A 22,464-nucleotide genomic window follows, 5' to 3' on the forward strand; every position below is an offset into this window, starting at 1 on the left:
ATAGTTGAGGTTTATTAACTTAATACTGACCCTCTTCAGCGGCTTTAGTTGGGACCTCCTCCCTTCCGCTGCTGTGCTGTGGTTTTCTCTGCGATTTCTCTCTCCAGCGCTGGAAGGCGACTGTGATGGCACTTCTCTTCGCCCGGAGGGGAGGGGGGGCAGGCTCTGGCTCCCCACCCACCCACCCCGAGCTCACCCATTCAGTTTGTAAAATAAGTTCCGCTTGAGAGGCAAGTCCTCCCGAGCATCTTTTGTGGGGAAGCGTGGCTGAGGCGTGCCAGGCGAGAGGGGCCTTCCCTGGGCGTCTCCGCGGGGCCTCCCTGCTTCTCTCCTTCCCTCTGCTGCCCTTGGATTTGTACGGTACGAGCAATAAAAGGTTTTGTTTTTCTTTCTAGGGTGTGTCCTGCTCTTCTTGTGTCACACGCTGCTTTTCCAAAAAAATGGAAATGCCAAGCCACGCTTTCCAAAAAAAAACCCACCCTCATTAAAAACCCTTATTTATTCTTGCATGCATCTCCTGCATATATAAAATGAGTTGCATCCCTCAACAACTGTTCCCACAGGAGAAGACAGGATTCAGCATTTTGCCAAAGGATGCCTAACCTAGAGGGTATTTCTGCTCTACTTAGACGCCCAGCCCTCACTTTCCCAATTGCTTGGTTACCGTCTTCTCCAGAGGCCTTTTAGATGCTCCTGGGCCAGCCTTCCATCTGGTTCTTTGGGGGAAGTCTAAAGATGTCCTCTTGCCCCTGGCTATGCAAGTAGCCAAAGGTGGCTGCGGGGTGAGGTGTTTCAAGAGAGATGTTGCCCCTCTTGCAAGTCCTGATCCTGCCTGCCTGAGTGTCATTTTCTTTAAGCTGAGCTCATCATTTTAGGGCAGAGCAGTGAGAGAACCCAGAATGCCCCCCCCCCGTGTCCAGTGTCACACAAATTTTGGTTGAAAATTAATGGACTAAAACGGCATTCCTGTATATCTGAGGCAAAGCATTTAAAAAAAAAAAACAGTTGATTAATTTCAGTATGCATGCTTATAAAGTACCAGTAATCACCAAGTGCTGGGCAACACTTTAAGAGAGCCATTCCTTCAACCTTTGCTCCTGCAGATGGTGATGCCTCTTCTAAGATAATTGTGATGTAGACATTGTTGTTGTTTAGTCGTTTAGTCGTGTCCGACTCTTCGTGACCCCATGGACCATAGCACGCCAGGCACTCCTGTCTTGCACTGCCTCCCGCAGTTTGGTCAAACTCCTGTTCGTAGCTTCGAGAACACTGTCCAACCATCTCGTCCTCTGTCGTCCCCTTCTCCTAGTGCCCTCAATCTTTCCCAACATCAGGGTCTTTTCCAAGGATTCTTCTCTCCTCATGAGGTGGCCAAAGTATTGGAGCCTCAGCTTCACGATCTGTCCTTCCAGGGAGCACTCAGGGCTGATTTCCTTAAGAATGGATAGGTTTGATCTTCTTGCAGTCCATGGGACTCTCAAGAGTCTCCTCCAGCACCATAATGTAGACATTAAGCAGCTTTTTTTTTTTTAAAAAAAAAAGCATGCTTGTTGCCTTCAGAACTCTTGTATCCAAAATGCATAATACATGCAGACTGAATGACCAATCAGTTTAAAAGTCTGCTTGAATCTGCTGCCCAATCCCAGAGCAGCCGGAGCAACCCAGTGTGATGGGCAGGGTACAAATTATAAAATGGATATTACAGTATAAACATGCAGACTAGCAGGTAAGCTCTCTTCAACCCAGTGGGACTTCTCTCCTAGTACAGTGGAACCTCGGTTTATGAACACCTCGGTTTACGAATTTTCGGTTTACGAACGCTGCGGACCCATCTGGAACGGATTAATTCACTTTCCATTACTTTCAATGGGAAAGTTCGCTTCAGTTTATGAACAGACTTCCGGAACCAATTACACCCATGCTTCGGGTTAAGTATGCTTCAGGTTGGGTACTCTGCGGACCCGTCTGGAATGGATTAATCCACTTTCCATTACTTTCAATGGGAAAGTTCGCTTCAGTTTATCAACGCTTCAGTTTATGAACAGACTTCTGGAACCAATTGTGTTCATAAACCGAGGTACCACTGTAAACATATCTAAGGTTGTACCCCTTTCCTTTTTGTAAACGGCATTATTATTCGATCCAGCTCCACAGTTCTAGGCTTCCGTGAACAGCCTCTTCCATGGATGTCTCTGCTTAGGGCAGCAAAGGCACCTCTGGCCCTCTTGACCTCCCCTGACTGGGGAGGGCCGGCCCCTTTCAGGATGGGAGCCAGTGCTGCCTAAGGCCTGCCCACTGGGCCTGTCTTTGCTAATTAAGCACAGCTGGATTGCAGCTCACTTGGGCCTGACACTCCCCTGCAGAGCTGACCTTCCTTCCTAGCCCTTCCTCTGGGGACCATGTGGGGGGTGCAGGCCAAGCCCACCGCCTTTCAAGAGAGGAGATCCTGGCAGAGGCTGCAAGTTTGTTGGTTTGGTCTTGTACTTGTGGTGGGGGCAGGAGAATTTGGGGTGGGGTCCCTGCATTTTTTCCCTTTCCACCCTCCCCAAGAGATGTAGCTTTTGAAAGGGCCCCTGAGTGGATGTGGGGTTTTTTTGGGGGGGGGGTACTGTTCTGTTTGGACCGTTGTCTGCAGAACCTGCCTCACACAGCAGGTTAACCCCTTGGGGGTACCTAACGGAGCCTCTTTTTGGAAGCTGTGTTCCCTGAGCTGAGAGGCCCTGCCACCCATTCCCAGGTGTGGTGAGAGAAAGGCCTGCACCCTGCACATGCCCAGGAGCTCTATCACAGCACATCCTCCTAGCATTACAAAGGAGACTTTCTCCACCACCGTGGCCTCTCTCTTTGCTCCCCTCGGTGGAGAAGATGCTGAAGTGACCTGCCGGCTTCAAGGTGGAGGCCGAGGGGCTGAAGATGGGGGTACATTTGCTAAAAAAATCCCAACTTCCCACATTTGGCTCGTGGTCACACCTGTGACCTTCACTTTGTCCGAGATGCTCCTTGGCAAAAGCCCATGTGAGGGCTGGTGGGGGGGGGCATGGAGGGACCCCAGAAACCCAAGTGGGGGGGGGAGCTCTGCCCCTTTAACTCCTCCCTTAAATATGTTCCATTTTAGGCAGATGAGAAAAGGGAGCCTTTGAAAAGCAAGAACAACAAAGGACTGAGCAGTGAAAAAGGATGCAGGAAGGTGGGTCCTCTAGAAGGTGCTGGAGTGCATTGTTAGAAGACGGGAATCATTTGCGGAGTGGGGGGCACAGAGGTGCAGCCTTGAAGCCGCCGCCCCCCCCACTTGCTCACCATCATTACTTAGCCTTGAGCACCCTTTTCTGGCTCCCTTTAATAGCGAACTTGGGTGCTGAGTGCCAGCAGGATTGGAGCCCCGAAGGTTCAAGGTGTTGGCGTTCCGATGGGGGGGGGGCACAGAGAAGCACAGCAGACCTTCAGACAAAGCAGTCTAAGGGGCAACAACGCATGCCTTGCAAGCAAAGAGCTGGAGGAGGACTGAGGACACTCAGTACCTTGGGATGTGGGGTGTCAGTTGGGAAAGAAAACTGAGGTGGGACAGGTTGGAGGGGGGAAAGGATATCTCAGAGGGGAGAGCATTTCTGACCAGCTGAAGCCCCGAATAGGAGCAGCCCTCTTAGACTACGCTGCAACATTTTGTTGCAGATTCCTCACTGACGTTCACTTGGAAGTCATTGCCATGGGAGGGAGGGAGGTTAAAGGCGCTTTGCATATGCTCAAAAACAAGCAGCCTCTGCTTTCATCTGGATGTTAGCACTGCAGAGGTAAGTTCTGAGGCAAGCGAAGTCCCCTGCTACACCCTTGGAAGGTAGGAGATCTGGGGCTGAACATTTGCCACGTATATTGGGGCATCAAATGACCACATGAGCCAGCTAGAACACCTATTTGTCTAATGCTGTGTTTATATCTCAGCCTTTTCTCCAGGGGGTTCCCTCCTCATCTAACCCCCACAACAACCCTGTGAGGTAGGTCAGGCTGACAGAGGCACCCAAGGCGAGCATCATGGCGGAGCTGGGGATTTGAACCCTGGTCTCTCCCAGGTCCTGGTACAGTGCTCTAACCACTACACCACACGCTGGGACATTGGTGGTGGCCCCAGTTGTGCCTCTGCTTACATTTCCAGGCTACAAGGCTCTAAGAAGTTGTTTTATTTTATTTTTAAAAAAAAATTATTAGAAAATTAGGCAATACAAAACCTTGCATACACTCAATCAGACATACATAATTACAATAAAGACGTACACATAACTACGATTACACAAACCCACTTATTAATCTACCCCACCACCACCCTACATCCACCCAATGTGAAAGACTTCCAATCACATAAACTATAATGTCTTTAATCTCCATTATTTTCTTTTGCATATTACTAACTATATCTTCTCATCTTTATATTCCTATCATTCTATATTTCCTTACTTTAGAAACTAAATAATATCTCATAATTCATCTTCCATTTTCTCCTTATGCTAATCACGGAACTCTTCTTAATCTGATATAAGTTCTGGCTTCTCAATGTACTTTTTAAGATATTCTTTAAAGTTCTTCCACTCTTTCTCCGTTTTTTTCTTTTGACATCCTTCCACTATTTCCCATTAATTTAACCACATTGTGATATTCTATTAATTTAGCTAGCCATTCCAAGTCGTTTTAAGATGTAGGAGCTGGTTCACGGAGCCATGTTCTGCCTCTGTGGGGGACACAGGTCTAATCTAGTGCTCTTGTGGCCAAACTGTGGTGCTGTGGTTGAGAGTCTTGGACCTGGACCTGGGAGAGACCCTGGCCGCGGAGCTCCGTGGGTGACACAGCCAGTGCCTTTCGGCCTAATCTGCCTCGCAGGGTTGTTAGGGGGATTCCATGAGGAGGCGGGAGAAACATTACGCCGCCTTGAGCTTCTTGGAGGGGGGGGGAGTGGGATAAAAATGCAACCCATCCACCAATCGCCACAAATCTCTTTTCCAGAGGAAGGTCCCCGGGAGTCATGAGAAGGATGTTGCTTCTGAGAAGCCGGGCGCTGTCTGCCCCAGGACCTCGGCAGAGCCAACTTTGCAAAGAGGTGAGGGGGTTGCAGGCAAAAGAGTTTGCAGGATGGGGTAAAAGCAGAAGTTGGGAGGCCTGATGGGGAAGGAACAAGAGTTGGCCTGGAGCTGCTTCCCATATTGCTTCTTGCCTACCGCTTCCCCCTCCCCATAGGCTGTGAATTTTAAGTACTCCTGCGTATAAGACTACTTTTTAACCCAGGAAAATCTTCTCAAAAGTCGGGGGTCGTCTGATACGCCGGGTCGTATTTCTTATACGGCGAGTATATCCCAAACTCTATATTCTAACTGGAAAGGTTGGGGGTCGTCTTATGCGCCCTATAGTCTTATACGCTGGAATATACGGTAGTCCCAATCCAAAGGCCGTTGATTCTTACCAAAGTGTCTGGGAACCGTGACGCCGCAAAGGACGCTGTCCAACCTTGTCCCACCACGACAGGGTCCTTCACGCATGGGGGGCCTTGCACCCAGTCCCATCTCAACCCATTGCATCTGGCACAGCAACATGCAGAAGCATCCGGGTGCTTTGCGGAGAGCTCAAGCGAGCAAGCCAGCCAAACCGCTGTCTCTTTCCTCCCCCACCCCAGTTGCTCCCGCCTCTGAGGTCCTTGGGGAGGAGCTCTCGCAAGCCATGTCACGCCTGGGCATGGGTCTGGAGAAGGAGTATGCCTATGACATCTTCAGCAGCCTGATGGTGAGTTGGAGGGGGGTAGTGACTTCCACCCTGAGGACCAGTGTTGGAATCCCCGCCCCCCCCCCAAGAGCGGTCTCTGTGGGCTGCCCTCTCTGAGAGGATTTTGGGTGGGGCTGTTGCCATCTCCCCCTGCCTTGGGGGCTTCCCAAAGGCCCCTTGCTTGGCCAGTAGGGGACTCAGAATTTTAGAGCTGGAGGGGACCTCCAAGGGTCCTCTAGACCAACCCCCGGCAGTGCAGGAATCTTTCGCTCAAAGCTACGACCCTCAGATTAAGAGCCTCCTGTTCTACCGAGTTACGGCTGTCATGGCTCCCCTGCTTTGTCCTCTCTCAAAGGACTGGGGTTTATGAGAAGAAGGGAAGGGGGGGTTGCAGCAACCTCAGGGCTCCTTTCTCCCCCCTTTCCTCCCCACAGCAGAAGCAGACGCATTACTCCTTCCGGGGGCTTGACATGCCCAGGTCTGTGATGGGGGAAATGCGCAGCCTCCTCATCGACTGGCTGGTGCAAGTGCATGTAGGTACCAGCAGGAACAGCCCCCCCCATGTCTTACCCCCCCCAGATGTGGAGCTAGAGTGGGTGGGGAAGTTTGTTTGGGGTGGGGCGGCAGGAGGCCCTGAGTTTTCATTCCCTTGCAGCAGATTCAGGTGGGCAGGGAGGCATCCAGGGCCGGCTCTGTAATGAGACAAAGTGAGGCAGGCACCTCGGGTGGCAGAATGGGAGGGGCGGCAGGTTTGGATCTTTTCCCTGGCTCCCTGCCCTTGCTGGAGAGGCAAACTGGAGAGGGGGTCCTTGGAGCAAGCAAGAGTTGGGGGCTTGGTGGAGCCTTTGTTGTGGGGCAGGATATCAGGGAATGGCAGCCCCAAAGTCATAGAATCCCAGAGCTGTAGAGTTGGAAGGGACAAGGAGAAGGAGGAGCGGCTCTGGGACACCCTGGCAGAAAGTTGTGTCTAATCCTGCTTCTGCCCCCCCCCACTCCACCCCCCAGGAATACCTTTTTTATATATAATAATAATTTTTATTGATTTTATACACTAATAACAAACAAACAAACAAACAAACACATAACACATATTTTTTTTTACCATTCATTACATTATCCTTTTCAATGTATAGGGACTTCCCTCGTTCTCCCCCTCTGAGCTACATTGTCCTTTTTTTTTACATTCAGCAGGTTCATCTTCTAAAACCATACATTTTTTTTTAAAAAAAAATTATCTTACTCTTCTATCCTAAATAAAATTTCTTTTATACTGCCTAAAGCCTATCCTCTACTTCTTTAAAGGTTAATTATATATTGCAACATTTCTTTAAATAGTCTCTAAATTTCTTCCAATCTTCTTCAACCTTCTCCTCCTTCTGGTCGCGGATCCTTCCGGTCATCTCAGCGAGTTCCATATAGTCCATCATCTTTATCTGCCAGTCATTAATTGTGGGCATTTCTTGAGATTTCCAGAATTTAGCTATTAGTAGTCTAGCTGCAGTTGTGGCATACAGAAAGAATGTACAATCTTTTTTGGGGATCTCATCTCCAACTATTCCAAGCAAAAAGGCCTCTACAAAGGTATTCTTGAACACCTTTTTAAATTCATTATAATTTTTCCCCCAGAAGTCTTTTATCCTGGGGCAGGTCCACCACATGTGGTAAAACGCACCTTCTTTTTCCTTGCATTTCCAACATTTATTATCAGTTGCATGATGCATTTTTGCTAGTTTGGCAGGTGTTAAATACCATCTGTACATCATTTTTAACATATTCTCTTTCAATACATTACATGCAGTAAATTTCATACCTTTTCCCCACAATCTCTCCCAATCATTTGACATAATATTGTGCCCCACATCCCTAGCCCAATCAATCATCACTGATTTTACTTGTTCATCCCCCCAGGAATACCTGGCCCTGGCGGACGAGACTCTCTTCCTGGCCGTCTACCTCTTGAACGCCTACTTGAAAGCAGGCCGAGTACGGGTCTCCACCCTGCAGCTCCTGGCTGCCACCTGCCTCTTCCTGGCCTGCAAGGTAGAGGAGAGCGTTTGCCCTCAGGTGAGCAGGAGGCCATGGGTGGGAGGGGGAGGCTCTGGTGCCCAGTCCAGGGAGGGGGGCTGCCCTAGGGGTAGCAGTTCCCGCTGAATATCTGTGGCTGGGCTGTGGCCTTGCTTGGGGGGCTTCCTCTGCTGGGCTGATCCTGCACAGCTCAGGGGGTCCTTGGGGTATCTGAGCCAGGCTGTGGGCCCAGCCCCTCTTCCACGCAGCCCAGCGTTCCTGCAAATGGGCACCTTGTGGGGGTGGGAAGTGAGGCCGAGGGCAGGGGGAGAAGGAGACTCAAGCAGGCGCCTCTCCCTTCGCCTCCCAGCTTATTTTTTTAGCTGCTATGTTGTTCATATTGTTTTGTCAATTGTAAATGCCTTGCTGATTTGTTAATCATATTGTCAACACACCGCTCCCATCTCCACGAGGGCTGCGAGATCCCAGGGATTGGGGGGGCACACTTTCCAGGGTCCACGTTCCCTGCACCTCGATGGGGGGATTGCAAAGCATTTGGGGGTTTTGCTACCCCCCTTAAGGAGCTTTGGACTCAAAAGGACAGCAAAAGGCCACACTCTGCGTCTCTTGGTTCTAGACTGTCACCCCCCCCAGCTCTCTTGGAGTTCTGCCCCACCCCCTCCTTCTCGCTGCCACTCCAAGGAGCTCCTGCCAGCCTATGCCATTCAAAGTTGAAATCCTAAGCCTCTGCCTGATTCCTTGATGGACCATCATTGACCTTTGGCCCCTGCCGATGGCCCCTTCAGCTAGCTCTGCCCACCTCTGGTCACATGTAGAGGAAGTTTGTCCCAGCCCAGGAGGAAACAGCATCCCCTTTTATGTCCACTCTCTAGGGATGTTGTATTTGACTGCTCTGTGTTTCACATCCCACACCTCCTCCCCTCCCTCCCTCCAGCCGTCCCAGCTCTGCTTCATGATGGAGGACTCATTCAACAAAAAGGAGCTTCTGCGCATGGAGCGCAAGATCTTGGCCCGCCTGAAGTTCGAACTGCACTATGCCAACCCCGTCCACCTGCTGCGCCTGCTGGCAGAAGTGGGCCATTGTGCCAGGGAGGTGAGTGTCGGGCAGGCGGGTCTCCCAGGCCACAGCTGACTCCTCACTTTCCTTCTTAAAAGATGCTGGGGCTCAGAAGTCAAAGACTTTCCTTTCCGAGTGCAGCTGCTGCACATGCTCAGAGTCAAGCATGTTGCTGCTCCTCCGCTTGCCTCTTGCTCCTGGCCTGATCTGAGAGCAGGGGCTGATGAGGGCAGGACTTCTGGGTCCCCTTCCCCCTACTTGCTCTTCCTCCTGCCCCCCCCTTCACAGGTGCTGCTCTTGGCCATGTATTTCCTGGAACTTTCTCTGGCGGACTGCGACTGCCTGCGCTTTGAGCCCGCCCAGCTCTCTCTGGCTGCCCTGGGCCTGGCGCAGAGGGTGCTGCCGGAAGAGGGCGCCAGGTGCTGGGATGCTCTCCGGGAAGGTTCCCTGAACCTCCACTCGTACAGGTAGGAGCAGACCCCTGGACCCCCGGGAGCGGGGAGGAGGCAGCACAGGAGGAGCCCACCTGCTGGGGCGTTTTTTTGGGAGGTTGGCGATTCTCTGTGCTGGATTTCATGCTAACAGGACAAAGACTTTTCGGTTACGGATAGGCATTTCAGGTTTTGTAATTCTAGGATTCTGAAGAACCAGAATTAAATTCAGAAGCTGCTTCTCAGCCCCCCCCCCCCAAGCTGCCACTCTGGAGGCTTATGTCAAGTCACCAATATATTTCAGTCTTGGAAAGGGGCCTGCTGTGCTGTGCCCTTTATAATTTATTGTCCTCGATTTAGCTGAAATTCCTGCATTGCAGGGGGTAGGACCGGATGGCCCAACTCTACAGTGCTAAGATTCTAAGAACCTATGAAGGGCCTGGCTGCCCCAGCTAATCCCGTAGCCTAGATTCTCAGCAGTCAGCCAGTAAGCGCCCATTTGGGGAACCCCACAAGTATTCCAGTACCTGCTACTCAGAAGCATCACTGCCTCCTGTGGGAGGGGGTTCCATAGGTGCTGCTTGAAGGAAGACGTTCTTTTCTTTCTCAGGAAGCCCCCAGTTCAAATCTTGCCTCACTGCTGGGAGGAAGAGTGTGCTCTGGCAAGCTGCTCCCCCCTCTGCCTTTGCTCCTTATGGGGGTGATACTCCCTCTTGTGACAGGATTGCTGCAAAGACTTATGGGGTGGTGATGCTTGGCTTTTACAGGGAGTTCTGTGCCTGGCCTGTGATTCTTGGGTCCTTTTTGCTGCAGTGATGCTCTCTGGCTGGCTGGCCGGCTGTTCAGAGGTCATTGATTCATATAATTGTAGAGTTGGAAGGGACCCTGTGGGTCATCTAGTCCAACCCCCTGCTGGATCAGGCCAAGGGCCTATCTAGTCCACCATCCTGTTCTCACAGCAGCAGGAGAGTTGGCTGTGGGAAACCGGCAAGCAGGATTTGAGCGCAAGAGCAACACTCTCCCCTCCTTTGTTCAGAAGCCTTGCTGCCTCCAGCTGCCTCCTTTTCTGCCTCTCTCTCATTGCAGTGAGTCTGAGCTGTCAGCAGTGCACCCTCTCATGGCCAAGGCTGCCCTGCGGGGGCCCAGCTCCACCCTCCGTGCCACTTTCCTGAAATACTCGCGGCCTCAAAAGCTCTGCACCAGCACCAGCCCTGCCATCACGGCCTCCGAGTACCTGAGCTGCTTCCTAGGAAGCCCCACTCCATGAAGAGGGGTCTGCTGTGGGTCTGCCTTTAGGGCCCATCGCAACCCTTTGCAGGCCGAGAGGACCTTTCCCAGGCCTGCTCCATGGAAGAAGCATGGGGTGCGGTGGACCAGAGCCTGCAGGTGGGGAGGGGAGGGGATGGGGCCAGGAGCCCAAGCAGAATCCTTGGGACACAATTCAGGTGGGAGTGGTATTCTCCCTCTCTCTCTCTCTCTCTCTCTCTCTCTCTCTCTCTCTCTCTCTCTCTCTCCCTCCCCCTTTATTTATTTCTCTTTCTCTTTCTCTCTCTCTCTCTCTCTCTCTCTCTCTCTCTCTCTCCACAGTGATCCCCCCTGGCACTTTCTGTCTCCCCCCAATCTTAACAGATTGGTTTTTTAAAAGAGTAGATAACTGTAAGAAAACAGGACTCTGGAAGTGTTTAATAAAGTGTGTTTTGTTCTCTCTTGCTCCTCCTCTTATCTCTTCATGGCAAGGTCTGTCAGTTCCCTTGGAAGTGGAGCTGGAATCTCAGGCCCCTCTTGGCAGGGGTGATCGGTGTGGTGGGGAATCTCTCCCCCACCCCTCTATTGTAGCCCAGTGGTGAAGCGTTTAAGCTACGTCCCAGGAAGGCCCTGGTTCAAATCTTACCTCTATGATTTAAAATCGTTTTCATGGTAAAAGCGTTGCAAAAGAAACAGAACATTGGCAAATTTAAACGAAGGCATTACATGGTCAGAAGGCTTGATGAGCCTTCTCTTCTGCCCCCCACCCCCACTCACTGCTTCCTCTACTGTCAGTACAGAGACCACAACACTGATGGTCCACTAAGGGTGACTGCAAGCTGTTGCAAGTGGTGTTCTGCCAATATAGAATGATAGAGCTGGGAGGAACCACGAGGGTCATCTAGTTCAACCCCTTGCAACGAAGGAATATTTTGCCCAGTGTGAGACTTGAACCCATGGCCCTGAGATTAAGAGTCTCCCAACTGAGCTACCCCACCTGTTTGCCTGCAGATGGCTCCAGTTCCCGGCAGCCTCTCCAGGAAGGGCTGGCACTCGCTCCCTGCCTTGGATCCCTGGGCAGCCATTGCTGCCTGCCAGTACTGAGAAAGAGGGAGCCATGGTCTGGCTGCTGAGGCTGTCAGGGAATCTTCAGCCTCCTGCGTTACAGCAGGGGTTGGACTAGATGACTCCTGGGGGTCCCGTTACGAGACTGATATTCTGGCTCTTTGCATAAGGCAGCTTCCAGCGCTTCATCAGAAACCCTCCGCCAGGAAACGGCGCTCCCCGCACAACCCCACCCCCGCGATAATCCCTAGGAGGTGGGGCTTGCCTGTGGCCCCTCCCTTCATCTGTGCTGTCCCCCCCCCCCTCAGCCCCTGCAAGCGGAAGGACGCCTGCCTGCCGCCGCCGCCTCGCTCGGCGCCGAGACATCCGAGGTCAGCCCGGTCGGCGGTGCTGATGCGGAGCGAGTTTCCCACAATGCACTGCTAGCGCGCTGTCCCTGGTGCTGAAGCTCCGCTCCGGGGCGCCGTCGATGCACAGCGCGCTCTTCCAGCTGGTGCAGCGGAGACAAGCGCCCGAGCTGCTGCTGCCGCCCCCCGGCATGGGCCTGTGAGGGGGGCCATGGAGGAGCGCAGCCCCTACAAGAGGAGCTGCCCGCAGGCCGGCGGCGGCAGCAGTGGCGGCGGGGCGGCCGTCGGGGGCGGCCGGGCCCACCTGCGCGGGGCCGCCGCCGGCGCCGGCGCCGCCGAGGCCGAGCCGGACCTGGAGGCCAAGATCCGGCAGGCGGTGGAGTTCAAGGCCGAGGGCGGGCGCTGCTACAAGCAGAAGAAGTTCCGCGAGGCCATCGGGAAGTACCACCGGGCGCTGCTGCAGCTCAAGGGGCTCGAGGCCGAGGCAGAGGAGGGCAGCAGCCCGCTGCGGAGGGCCGGCTGGCAGCAGCGCCTCTCCGAGGAGCAGCGGGCGCTGGTCGAGGGCACCGAGATCGAGTGCTACAACAGCCTGACGGGTAAGGCTGGGACGGATTCTCTCTTTTTTGGGGGGGGAGCTGTGCCCCAGGCCCAGAGGAAGAAGGTGGGGGGCCCTAGCCTGGCAACGGGAAACCCCAGTTTGGAAGGTTCTCCAGCTCCAGGCAGGAAGGAGAGCCCCAGTGTCGTGACGAAGCTGTCCCGCTTCAGACGTGTCTCTGGCTCCCTCTCAGCCGGCAGGGGGAGCCCTTTCCAATCCTGCTTTCCTGCTGGGGTCAGAGGAGCCAACTCCTAGGGGCCAAAATATTTGAGGAGGCTGCCCCGTCTAAGTTGATGGACATTGCCATTCAAATAGCGTGTGTGCACCACATCATGTGATTGATTATGCAGGGCGGGGCTTACCTGGGCCCCCACAATATTTTATTCGAGTTGGTACCCCTAATTGGGGCCAAGACCCAGCCTCTGCTCCCTTCCTAGTCAAAAGCATCCCCTCTGGGAAATGGGCATGGATGTCCCTCATTTAGGGGGGGGTCCCCTTTGGGCCAGAGAATTTGCAGCATTTTAGGGGGTGGTCTGTGGAGATCTGAACCCTGAGCTCTCACAGGGAAAGGCTTGACATTGTAGGTACGCGGTTCCCAGGGGACTGTTCAGGTTGCCAGCATGACACCAAGCAGCGAAGCCTCCAGCCCAAAGGGCCAAAGTCAGAGGCTCAGCCCCTGGGAAGTTGTGCCAGGAGGAATGGGGGCGCAGGGGGGTGAGGCAGAAAATGCTGCTTTATGGCCAGGATGTCCATCTGCGGTCTGAGAAAATGGTTAGAGGACCCAAGAGCCAGGGATGGTGAGGTGGTCAGTGATGTTGCTGGTCAGATGGCCACCCCTCCCTTAACAAAATATTTATCCAAAATCTCACAAAGCCCAAGGGATGTTCTCCCCACGCACCCACTGGTCCATCTCCCAAGGTCCTCCTCTTCCAAGCAGAGAGGAGGAACATCGCAGCCAAGACCAAGGGGGAGGCCAACTTGGGCACATCAGGTTTCAGGGGAAAACCCTCGAGGTCCCACTTCTCTCACCTGTTGCAAAGGTTGAAGATTCCCTTGGGAATCCATCAGGCGTATGTGTTTAAGACTTTTGTATATTGACAGTGGTCTTTCCTCTAGCAGTGACCCCCTCCCTGACCTTCGACCCTCCTTGCCCCTCCCTCACCTTCTCCTTCCTCTTTCTTTGGGTACTTCCTGCTGGGGATGAAACAAAACCATGCAAATCTCATTCACCAACATTTACAATTTTGACATAATTTTTTTGAATGCTAGTCCACAGGACTGAAATGCATTGATTCCCCATGAAATTCAGAAGTATTACATTTGATGATTTATTGTATTTTTAATATTTTGTTGGAAGCCGCCCAGAGTGTCTAGGGAAACCCAGCCAGATGGGTGGGGTATTATTATTATTATTATTATTATTAATAAGATATCCACCTTTCCTCCAAGGAGCTTGTCAGTGTACAAGGCTCTGCCACTCCCCACTCCCCTTTTTAAGTCAAATAGTCATACAAATCAGGAAAATACCATTTATTCTGTGAACAGTCCTGAAATCTTTTGATGAAGGGTGGTATATCAATTTAAATTGACAACAACAACAATAACAACAACAACACGAAGAAAGGGAAGGGGTGTAAGTGCTTCTCAGTTATAATCTCAAATATTCACATCTCTTGTCATTTGCTACAATCCTATGAAGTTTTAATACTATACAAATCCTTACTTATTTATATGTGCATCTCGCAAAGGATAAGAAGGGATAATAATACTGCCTATGGCAGCCAACAGCCGACCCCTAAGTCAGGGAAACCCAATACTTAATATATTGGATTGTATGGTTCAGTTCCCTCTTTCCTTCTCTTCCTGTTTTAGAGACCGGGTGTAACATACTCATTAGTTCTCTAATTAGCTAATTCCTAATTAGTTCTTCTTGGTATCCAGCTTGGCTTCTATGTCTTAGCAAAGGGAATTTCTCGCATGTATCACAAGACACAGCCTTTGTGTTTGATACGCTTTAATATTTACATTGCCTCTTGTGCAATATAACCGAGCCATTTCCTCAACAGTTGCTATGACCATTTCCCAACAGCTTCACCATATATGGGGGTAGGGACAAGACATCATTTCTTCAAAATAAAATAAAATCAGGGAAGACCCAACATTTCCCACCCCCATTCTGCCCTTACAGCAACACTGCGAGATGAATTTTGCATAAATTTAGCGACTGGCCTGGAGAGCTTAATGGCTGAGTGAAGAGATTGGAACCCAGAACTCTCCGGCCATGAGCCAGCAATCTAGCTGTTGCACCACAGCGACGCTAGCTCTTTTTTTTTTTTAAAAAATATTTTTATTAATTTTCCAATTAAAACCAATTATATCACATTCAATATTTCAAATTATACACATATATATATCAATCAGACCGAATGTTATGCCAAATCATCTAAAGAATTTTTTATTTGGGTTCCCATGCTTCAAGAAATTGGGAATTCCTCGCAACTGTCCACTGCCGTCTTTTTTCTAAAGTTCAAATCGTCCTTCAAGTTCATAATAATCCAAATCTTCCCCTTACAGTCACATAGATGTTTTCTACTTTCACGATTGTTTCCCAGCTGCTGATATAAATATCAAACAAAGTCTCACAGATGTTCTTTCTCCTGTGTGAGTTAATCAGTCCAGCCTCCCCATAAATCTTCTTAATGGAGCTCCTGTTGCGTTGAAGCAATTCGAAGTAGCGCCATCTTAAAAAGCTCAAATCACTTTCGCTTTCCTCTCATGGCCATGAAAATTTACGATCATTATAGAATTTACAGCTTTTCCAGGCAGGAGACCCAAACATCAAACCATAGACTCTTGGTAAATTAATGGATCTCCTTGCCCTATAGCTGAACTTAGCTTCAGGTCGCTGCTCCAATTTAAAGTGCGTCACAGCTCATAAATCCTCCGAACGCATTCAGAACTCCTTCCGTCCGACTAGGGGGGGGCTTTTCTCATCGGCAACTCCACATCTTTAAAAAAATATGCTCAGTAACAACAGTTATAAGGTTCAACTCACACAGTCTTTTGCTTCTCTTTCACTCCAAACAAGCCAGGACATCGCGTCCGGGAAGGTACGAGGCAACAATATGAAGAAAAAAAATAAAATAAAAACTCACTCCCCTTATCGCTCCGTCCCCATCAATCCTTCTTCCAGATGCAGTACAATCTTTGACTCCTCTCACTCGGCAGCATAAATTTCTCAGCAGTAAACAGCGCTTCTTTCCCTCCTTCTGAAGTATGTCCATAGATTTAAGCCTAATTATCTTCTTTAACCATGGAAATCCCCGCCACGCAGATTAGCGTCCGGGAGTCCTGGCCCTTGTAAGTGCTCAGCCCAAGCTCCCCCCACTCCAAAAACAGTCGGAGTGGGTCTGGGGGCATCGCGGGCCAGCGGCCCCTCTCCGTAACCCCCGGAGAGGGTAGGGGGTTGCCATTTACTCCCCTAGCAACCGCCAAATTCCTTACAAAGGTCAGAGAGATGGAAAACAGGTCCGCCATTCCTGCAGGCGGAAACCGGAACCACAGCGACGCTAGCTCTTGCTGGTGTCAGCTGACTGCTTCTTTTGGTTTGGCGACTTTTATGAATCACACAAAATGTCAAGCACCAAATGCCACTGGGGAAATATTAGCAGGGAAAGGGGCACACATTCGCTTACTTGGTAAAATTGATCCTGCTCCTCTGAGGAGCATGAAGAGCTATAAACGATCCTGGTTTGCTACCACCACCCCAGCATCCGGAAATCCTGTCCTTCCTCTTTTCCAGCAGCTGAGGTGTCACTGCGTGTTTGCTTTTGAGGAAGAATATTGAGATTCTCAGGAGGGAGGCTGGATCCGGCCCTTTGTGCTGTGTTATGTGGGCGTCCTGCCCTCCTGCAGGGTGGCAGAGGGTGCAAAGCAGAGCAGCCACGGCCAGAGTCAAGCAGAAGGGAGGGGAAAAACCTTAAATAAACCTGTCTGTGTTTTGCCTTGTGAAAAACAGGAAGAGAATGATTTGGATGGCAGGTGAGAAAAGGAGGAGGGGCAGATCAAGCCCCACCGGACAGATCTGCCAGGAACATTGTAAACATCAAAGCTCCACCATTGCAATGGCAATCCTAAAACACTTTTTTAAGCACTGTTGAGCGGTGGGGAGGGGGGGAGAGAGTATCCCTTCCCGGGGTTCCTGACCCTATTTCCTTCAGCACCTGCCTTGTTCAACTCAAGAGACCCAATCAAGGTGGGCAGGAGGAACATCCCAGGTGGGGCAGGAGGATGTCACCCGCTGTGCACGCCTCTCCCTGGTGACAACAGTGAAGCTTGTTAAAAGGCCAGCTGTGTGGGGGCTGCATCCTGGCATTCTGTCCTGACCTGCACTAGGCCTTTTCCCGTGAAAGTGTGGTTTATAAATTTAAAAAATCAATATTGTCGGCAGTGGCTGCATGAATGGCTACGTAGGGCTATCGCACAAAGGCCAGGTGGAGCAGCATGCAGGTTTGCAGGATCAGGGTGGGCAAGGATTCAGAAGGAGCCACCTGGAGAAAGCGTGGAGCATCCTGAGGGGGGCCAATAGTCTCCCTGGCTCCCTCATTAACCAATTCTCATGTGGGATATTTAAAGTCTAGTCAAGCCAAGAATTCATATTTGCTAGACAGGCACAAGATAGCAGGTGAAGCTCACCGAGATTTCCTGTAAACTTGCAAGAGAGAATTCTGCGAGAGATACCCCCCACTGTGCCCTGACAGAGGGGCAAGGGGCATAGCTGTTTATGCTCCTACCTGCCTTGGTGTGCTCTCTTTCTATCTTTTTTCCTACTCTGCCAGCAATGTGAGAACATCTGCTACGTTTCAGCTCCTGCTCAGACTGCAGTCTAAGCTAGACTTAAGTACAGTGCTACCTCGGTTTAAGAACAGTCCGGTTTAAGAACAATTCGGTTTACAAACTCCGCGAAACCAGAAATAGTGTCTGGGTTTGAGAACTTTACCTCCGTCTAAGAACGGAATCTGAATGGTGGAAGGGCACTGGCAGTGGGAGGCCTCATTAGAGAAAGTGCACCTTAGTTTAAGAACAGTTTCGCTTTATGAACGGACTTCCGGAACGGATTAAGTACGTAAACCGAGGTACCACTGTATGTCTTTGTAATCAAATTATTATGTTCAGCCTGCCTGAACAAAGCTGTTGCATCTGTTACTCTTCAGCAAGTATTATGAGAGAGCTAATGCTATTTTTTACCTTTTTTGCAAGTGTTTGTGTGATTGTTATTTTAAAGGGGGGGGGAATACCAGGAGAATCCAGTCTGCCTTAAAGCATCCTGCGTCACTTTAACTAAAAGGCTAAAACTGGCCTATCTAAGCTTCCCTTTTAAGATGCAAATGGATGACACTCTGCTGAACTCACAAACATGAGGAAGGAAGGATAATCTCATAATTAATAATAATAATAATAATAATAATTATTATTATTATTTATTTATTTATTTTTCATACCCTGTCCATCTGGCAGGGTTTCCCCAGCCACCCTGGGCGGCTCACAACAGAATTAAAAGCACAATAAACCATCAAACATTAAAAACTTCCCTAAACAGGGCTGCCTTCAGATGTCTTCTGAAGTCAGATACGGTAGTTGTTTACAGTATTTCCTTGACATCTGGTGGGAAGGCGTTCCACAGGGCGGGCGCCACTACCGAAAATGCTCTCTGCCTGGTTCCCTGTACCCCACTTCTCGCAGGGAGGGAACCGCCAGAAGGCCCTCTCCTAACATCTATTCACACCCCAATTTCTCTCTCTCCCCTCCCTCTCTCTCTCTCTCTCTCTCTCTCTCTCTCTCTCTCTCTCTCTCTCTCTCTCTCTCTGTCTCTGTCTCTCCAGCCTGCCTGTTGCAGTCAGAGCTTGTGAACTATGAGAGGGTGCGGGACTATTGCCTGAAGGTGCTTGCCAAGGAGAAAAGGAACTTCAAAGCCATGTACCGGGCGGGCATCGCCTTCTACCACTTGGGCGACTATGACAACGCCCTGCTCTATTTGAAAGAGGCCAAGAGCCTGGAGCCCGCAGGTGGGTGCCTTTGCTTGGCCCATGGCAGAAGGGAGAGGTGGGGCAAGGGGGTGGCAATGGAAGGGGCAGTTGGCAAGGGCTGGAATGGAGCACAGCTCAGAGGCAGAGCACCTGGCAGCTCTTCCACTTTAAGAACATAAGAAAAGGCTGCTGGATCAGGCCATTCTAGGCCAGCATCCTGCTCTCACAGTAGCCGATCAGATGCCCAAAAGGGAAACCCGCAAGCAGGATTTGAACACAAGAGCAACTTTCCTCTCCTGTGGTTTCCAGCTCCTGGCATTCAGAAGCATTGCTGCCTCTGACTGTGTAGGGCAGAGCACAGGCCTCCTGGCTAGTAGCCACCCAAAGCCCTCCCCTCCTCCATGAATTAGTCTAATCTTCTTTTAGAGCCACCTCTGCCTCCTGTGGAAGGGAGTTCCATAGTTTCGCTCTTTGCTGCATGAGGGAGGGCTTTCTTTTACCTGCCCAGACTCTTCCAACATCCAGCTTCCCCACGGCTTCTAGCATTTCTCTGTTGGCTTTCTCAAGGCCCATGCCTAATTTTTATAAACTCCAATCATGTCGTCTCTCACCTGCCTTTCCTCTGAGCTAAAAAGCCCCAAACACTGCAAGCTTTCTTCATAGGGAGGTGGGTGCCTTGCTTGTGCCATGCTGGGAGGGAGAGGCAGGGGATCTGCTTGGCTGTTGGAAGGGAAGGTGGCAAGGCCTCAAATCGCAGCTCGGTAGCACAGCACACCTTTGGGGTACAAAGGTCTCTGGGATCAACCCCTGGCAGCACCTCCGGCTTAAAAGGACCATGACTAGGAGGGCTGGCTGGGAAGGGCCCCTCCCTGAATGGGGCCTGGCTGGGCATGAGGACTTATCTTGGGTTTCCAGGATGCGGCCAGGAAAGGGAGAGCTGCGGTGGCTCCTCCTCCTCCTCCTCCTCCTCCTCCTCACAGGCTCTGCTTCTCCCTTTCCTTGCAGACACCAATGTCTTACGCTACATCCAGCTGACAGAAATTAAGATCAGTCGCTGCAGCCAGCGGGACAAGGAGATGATTGCGTAGCTGCCCCCTCCCCATCGGCGACAGACAGAGGCTTCTGCACGTGGTGCCAGCTGTGCCCAGAACCCACCACCCGCTGCACTCCAGGGCCCAGGAAGATGCCACCAGGTGCCGAGCGAGCCCCTGGCAGGTGCCGCGGCAGCCAGAGAGCCCCACAGCTCAGAGCTATGCTGCCCTCGAAGGACAGATCGGGACCTGACAATGTAGCATTTTGCCAAAACACTGTTGGGGGCTGCTTCTTTGTGCTTTGCCTTTTTCTATAAAAAAGAAACCTAAATCTAAACCAAAACAAAAAACCGAGAGAATTTGCAAGATGTGCCTCTGTCGGATTGGATGAGGGGCACTGGGAGCAGAGAGGGGCACCCCAGAAGGAGCAGATCAGGGTGCCATTGGGGAGAGTTGATGTCAGCCTTTAGAACAGATGCCCCCCCCGAAAAAAACTAAGCAGAAGATGGTGGGGGCTGAGAACAAGTGCCCTGTTATCAATCTGGGGTCAGGGTGTCCTTTCCCTGCCTGGGACATATTCCCTCCCCCTCTTCTTTCATCTCTCCTCCCTCCCTGAGCACCCTCATGGCACCCTGTTCGCCTCCAAAAAGGTTGGCTTCCCCTCTGAGCTCCCACCCACCCCACAGGTGTGAAGAGGCAGCCCCTAGCACTTTGCTTCAGTAGCTCCGTTGGTTAGAGCATGGTGCTGATAATGCCAAGGTTGCAGGTTCAATACCCATACGGGTCAGCTGTGTATTCCTGCATTGGAGGGGGTTGGGCTGGATGGTCCTTAGGGCCCCTTCCGACTCTACAGTTCTATGATTCTATGAAATGTTGTGGGGCTAAGGGCCGAAGGGGAGCCCTGCTGGATCTGGCCATTGTCCTTCCCCAGCAGGGAGCAAGGACAGGGGGAGAGGACAGCAGCCTCCCCCACCCACCCCCTTTCCTCAAACAAGAAATCCATGAGGTTCTTGGGACCTGATATGCAAAGCAAGCACCCAGCTTGCGAAGCTGGTTAGGAGAGAGGGATTGCCTTTGTAAAATAGCAAAGGCCTTTATTCTAGGAAAGATAATTTTGAGTAGAAGAGGCTTTTCTGGTTCCAAGCCAAGCAGCTCAACCAGAGTCCAAAGGAGCAGCGATTGCTCCCTTGTTTTCAAAGGATGCGATCCAAGATGTCCAAAGGAAGAAAGGAGGGAGGGAAGGAAGGAAGGGCCATAGCTCAGTGAGAGATCACCTGCCTTGGATGCAGAAGGACCCAGGTTCAATCCCTCATCCAGGCCATGTTGAAAATACTGAGCCAGTTGGACCAGGGCTCAGAATGTTCCCAAGAGGGGAGCTGCAACCCAGGGGGGGGGGGTTCGATTGCACTCCAGAGGGTCAGCTCAGAAGATCAAAGGAGAGAGAGAGAGTCTAGGAACAGGATGGTCTCCTGGTCTGCCTGTCTTCTCCCAGAAGGTGTGTGTAGAGTTAATGCACAGCTTGGAGGCTGACTTGAGCCTTGCCTGGTCGGAAGACCCCACTTTACCCCTGGTTAGAACCACACTGAGTTTAAGAAAATAAGAAAGCTAAGTTTATTAAAGGAAAGAAAATGCTTGACCGGGAAGATCTGAGTTCTGTCTCACTAAGGGGGGGGGGGAATACAAAAGACTCACCTGCCTGCCCTTCTTTGTCCTCATCAGAAGAGATGCACAGAGATGTCTCCTCTTCCACAGGGAGGAGGGAGGAGCAAAGGCAGGAAGAAACCCCGAGAGTCTCCATCTTGCACCTCTGGGAAGGTCAGCACAGGCTGCAGGACAGTCTAGGACAGGCATCCCCAAACTGCGGCCCTCCAGATGTTTTGGCCTACAACTCCCATGATCCCTAGCTAACAGGATCAGTGGTTGGGGAAGATGGGAATTGTAGTCCAAAACATCTGGAGGGCCGAAGTTTGGGGATGTCTGGTCTAGGAAGTTTGGATGGTCCTCCCTGCCTCCCTCCCTCTTTCTCTGCGGACCGCCTTCAACACAATCTGAGTTCCATCCCAACACTTCCAACAGAAATCACCCCCATGCTTGATACTGGTGGCATTCGGGGAGTGGGGGTGGGGCTCCTCTTTGGCATGGTCACATTTGGACACCCAGTGAAGATGTCCAGAGGCCTGAGCAGTAGGAACAGAGCACTGCTGTCCTCTCAGTGACCCACCTCCCTTCAGATGAGTGACATATTTGACAAGCTGGGCTTGGGGGCAGAGTCTCCCTAACATCCTGCAAAGTGTGGCTTGTGGGGCTTATTGCTGAGCCCATGACCCTGGCCCATGGCAGCCTCTGACCACTGTTCTTGGGGGGGAGCTAACTTGGCAGAGCAAAACTTTTAACACCCTTGAAGTCCTCTTTTCCTGAGTGAGGGATTTTTGCAGGGAGGGCTGGTATCTGGAGTGCGACTCACACCAACCTTGGGAGGTCATGGGGGGGGGAGAGAAAGATGAGAGGGAGGGTCACTGTTGTTCAGTGGTGGGGCATCAGCCGAGGTCCCAGGTTCAATCCCTGCTGGCATCTGCAGGTGGGGCCAGGTAGAGAGACTCCCTGCCTGAAGCCCCGCAGAGGGGCACCGCTGCCAGCCAGTGTAGGCAACACTGGTCCAGGTGGACGCCAGGGCCTGACTCTTGGAAGTCAGCTTTCCAACGTCCCTAAAGTACAGACTGCAGAATGGCAGGGACACAGGGTGGGGCCACCCAAGAACTCCCCTGGGCCAGTTGAGATGCACTTGCCTCCTGCACCCCCCCTCCAGCCCCCCTCTGGACAACTGCTGCTACTTCAGCCCCCCCCCGACTGTGGTGCTGTCCCAGGTAAGAACATAAGTGACAGTAAGCAGGTGTATTTGGGGC

The 22,464-nt window shown here is 51.5% G+C and overlaps 1 protein-coding gene and 1 pseudogene across 2 annotated transcripts; both read left to right on the top strand.

Moving 5' to 3' along the window:
- Window positions 1-2,274: 2,274 nt before the first annotated feature.
- LOC148683023 (cyclin-P-like) lies at window positions 2,275-10,955 on the top strand. The gene is made up of 9 exons (XM_088660227.1): window positions 2,275-2,510; window positions 3,116-3,187; window positions 4,990-5,083; window positions 5,654-5,760; window positions 6,174-6,272; window positions 7,648-7,803; window positions 8,699-8,857; window positions 9,110-9,288; window positions 10,339-10,955. Exons 1-9 carry the CDS (start codon window positions 2,400-2,402, stop codon window positions 10,517-10,519), a joined length of 1,158 nt encoding a protein of 385 aa, XP_088516353.1. The 5' UTR covers window positions 2,275-2,399; the 3' UTR covers window positions 10,520-10,955.
- A 1,004-nt stretch (window positions 10,956-11,959) lies between these two features.
- LOC148683024 (tetratricopeptide repeat protein 9A-like) lies at window positions 11,960-21,204 on the top strand (annotated as a pseudogene). Its single transcript, XR_015947705.1, has 3 exons — window positions 11,960-12,505; window positions 18,387-18,569; window positions 19,536-21,204. The product of XR_015947705.1 is annotated as a tetratricopeptide repeat protein 9A-like (transcript).
- Window positions 21,205-22,464: the final 1,260 nt, after the last annotated feature.

Source organism: Zootoca vivipara, unplaced genomic scaffold (genome assembly GCF_965207765.1).
Source record: "Zootoca vivipara unplaced genomic scaffold, rZooViv2.hap1.1 HAP1_SCAFFOLD_57, whole genome shotgun sequence".
NCBI classification, from domain to species: domain Eukaryota; kingdom Metazoa; phylum Chordata; class Lepidosauria; order Squamata; family Lacertidae; genus Zootoca; species Zootoca vivipara.

Bases quoted from the DNA above. Each gene is read 5' to 3' on its own strand.
- LOC148683023 (XM_088660227.1), top strand. From the start codon at position 2,400: ATGTGGGGGGTGCAGGCCAAGCCCACCGCCTTTCAAGAGAGGAGATCC. The intron at 5,761-6,173 runs GTGAGTTGGAGG...TCCTCCCCACAG, and splicing joins ACATCTTCAGCAGCCTGATG to CAGAAGCAGACGCATTACTC. The intron at 7,804-8,698 runs GTGAGCAGGAGG...CCCTCCCTCCAG, and splicing joins AGGAGAGCGTTTGCCCTCAG to CCGTCCCAGCTCTGCTTCAT.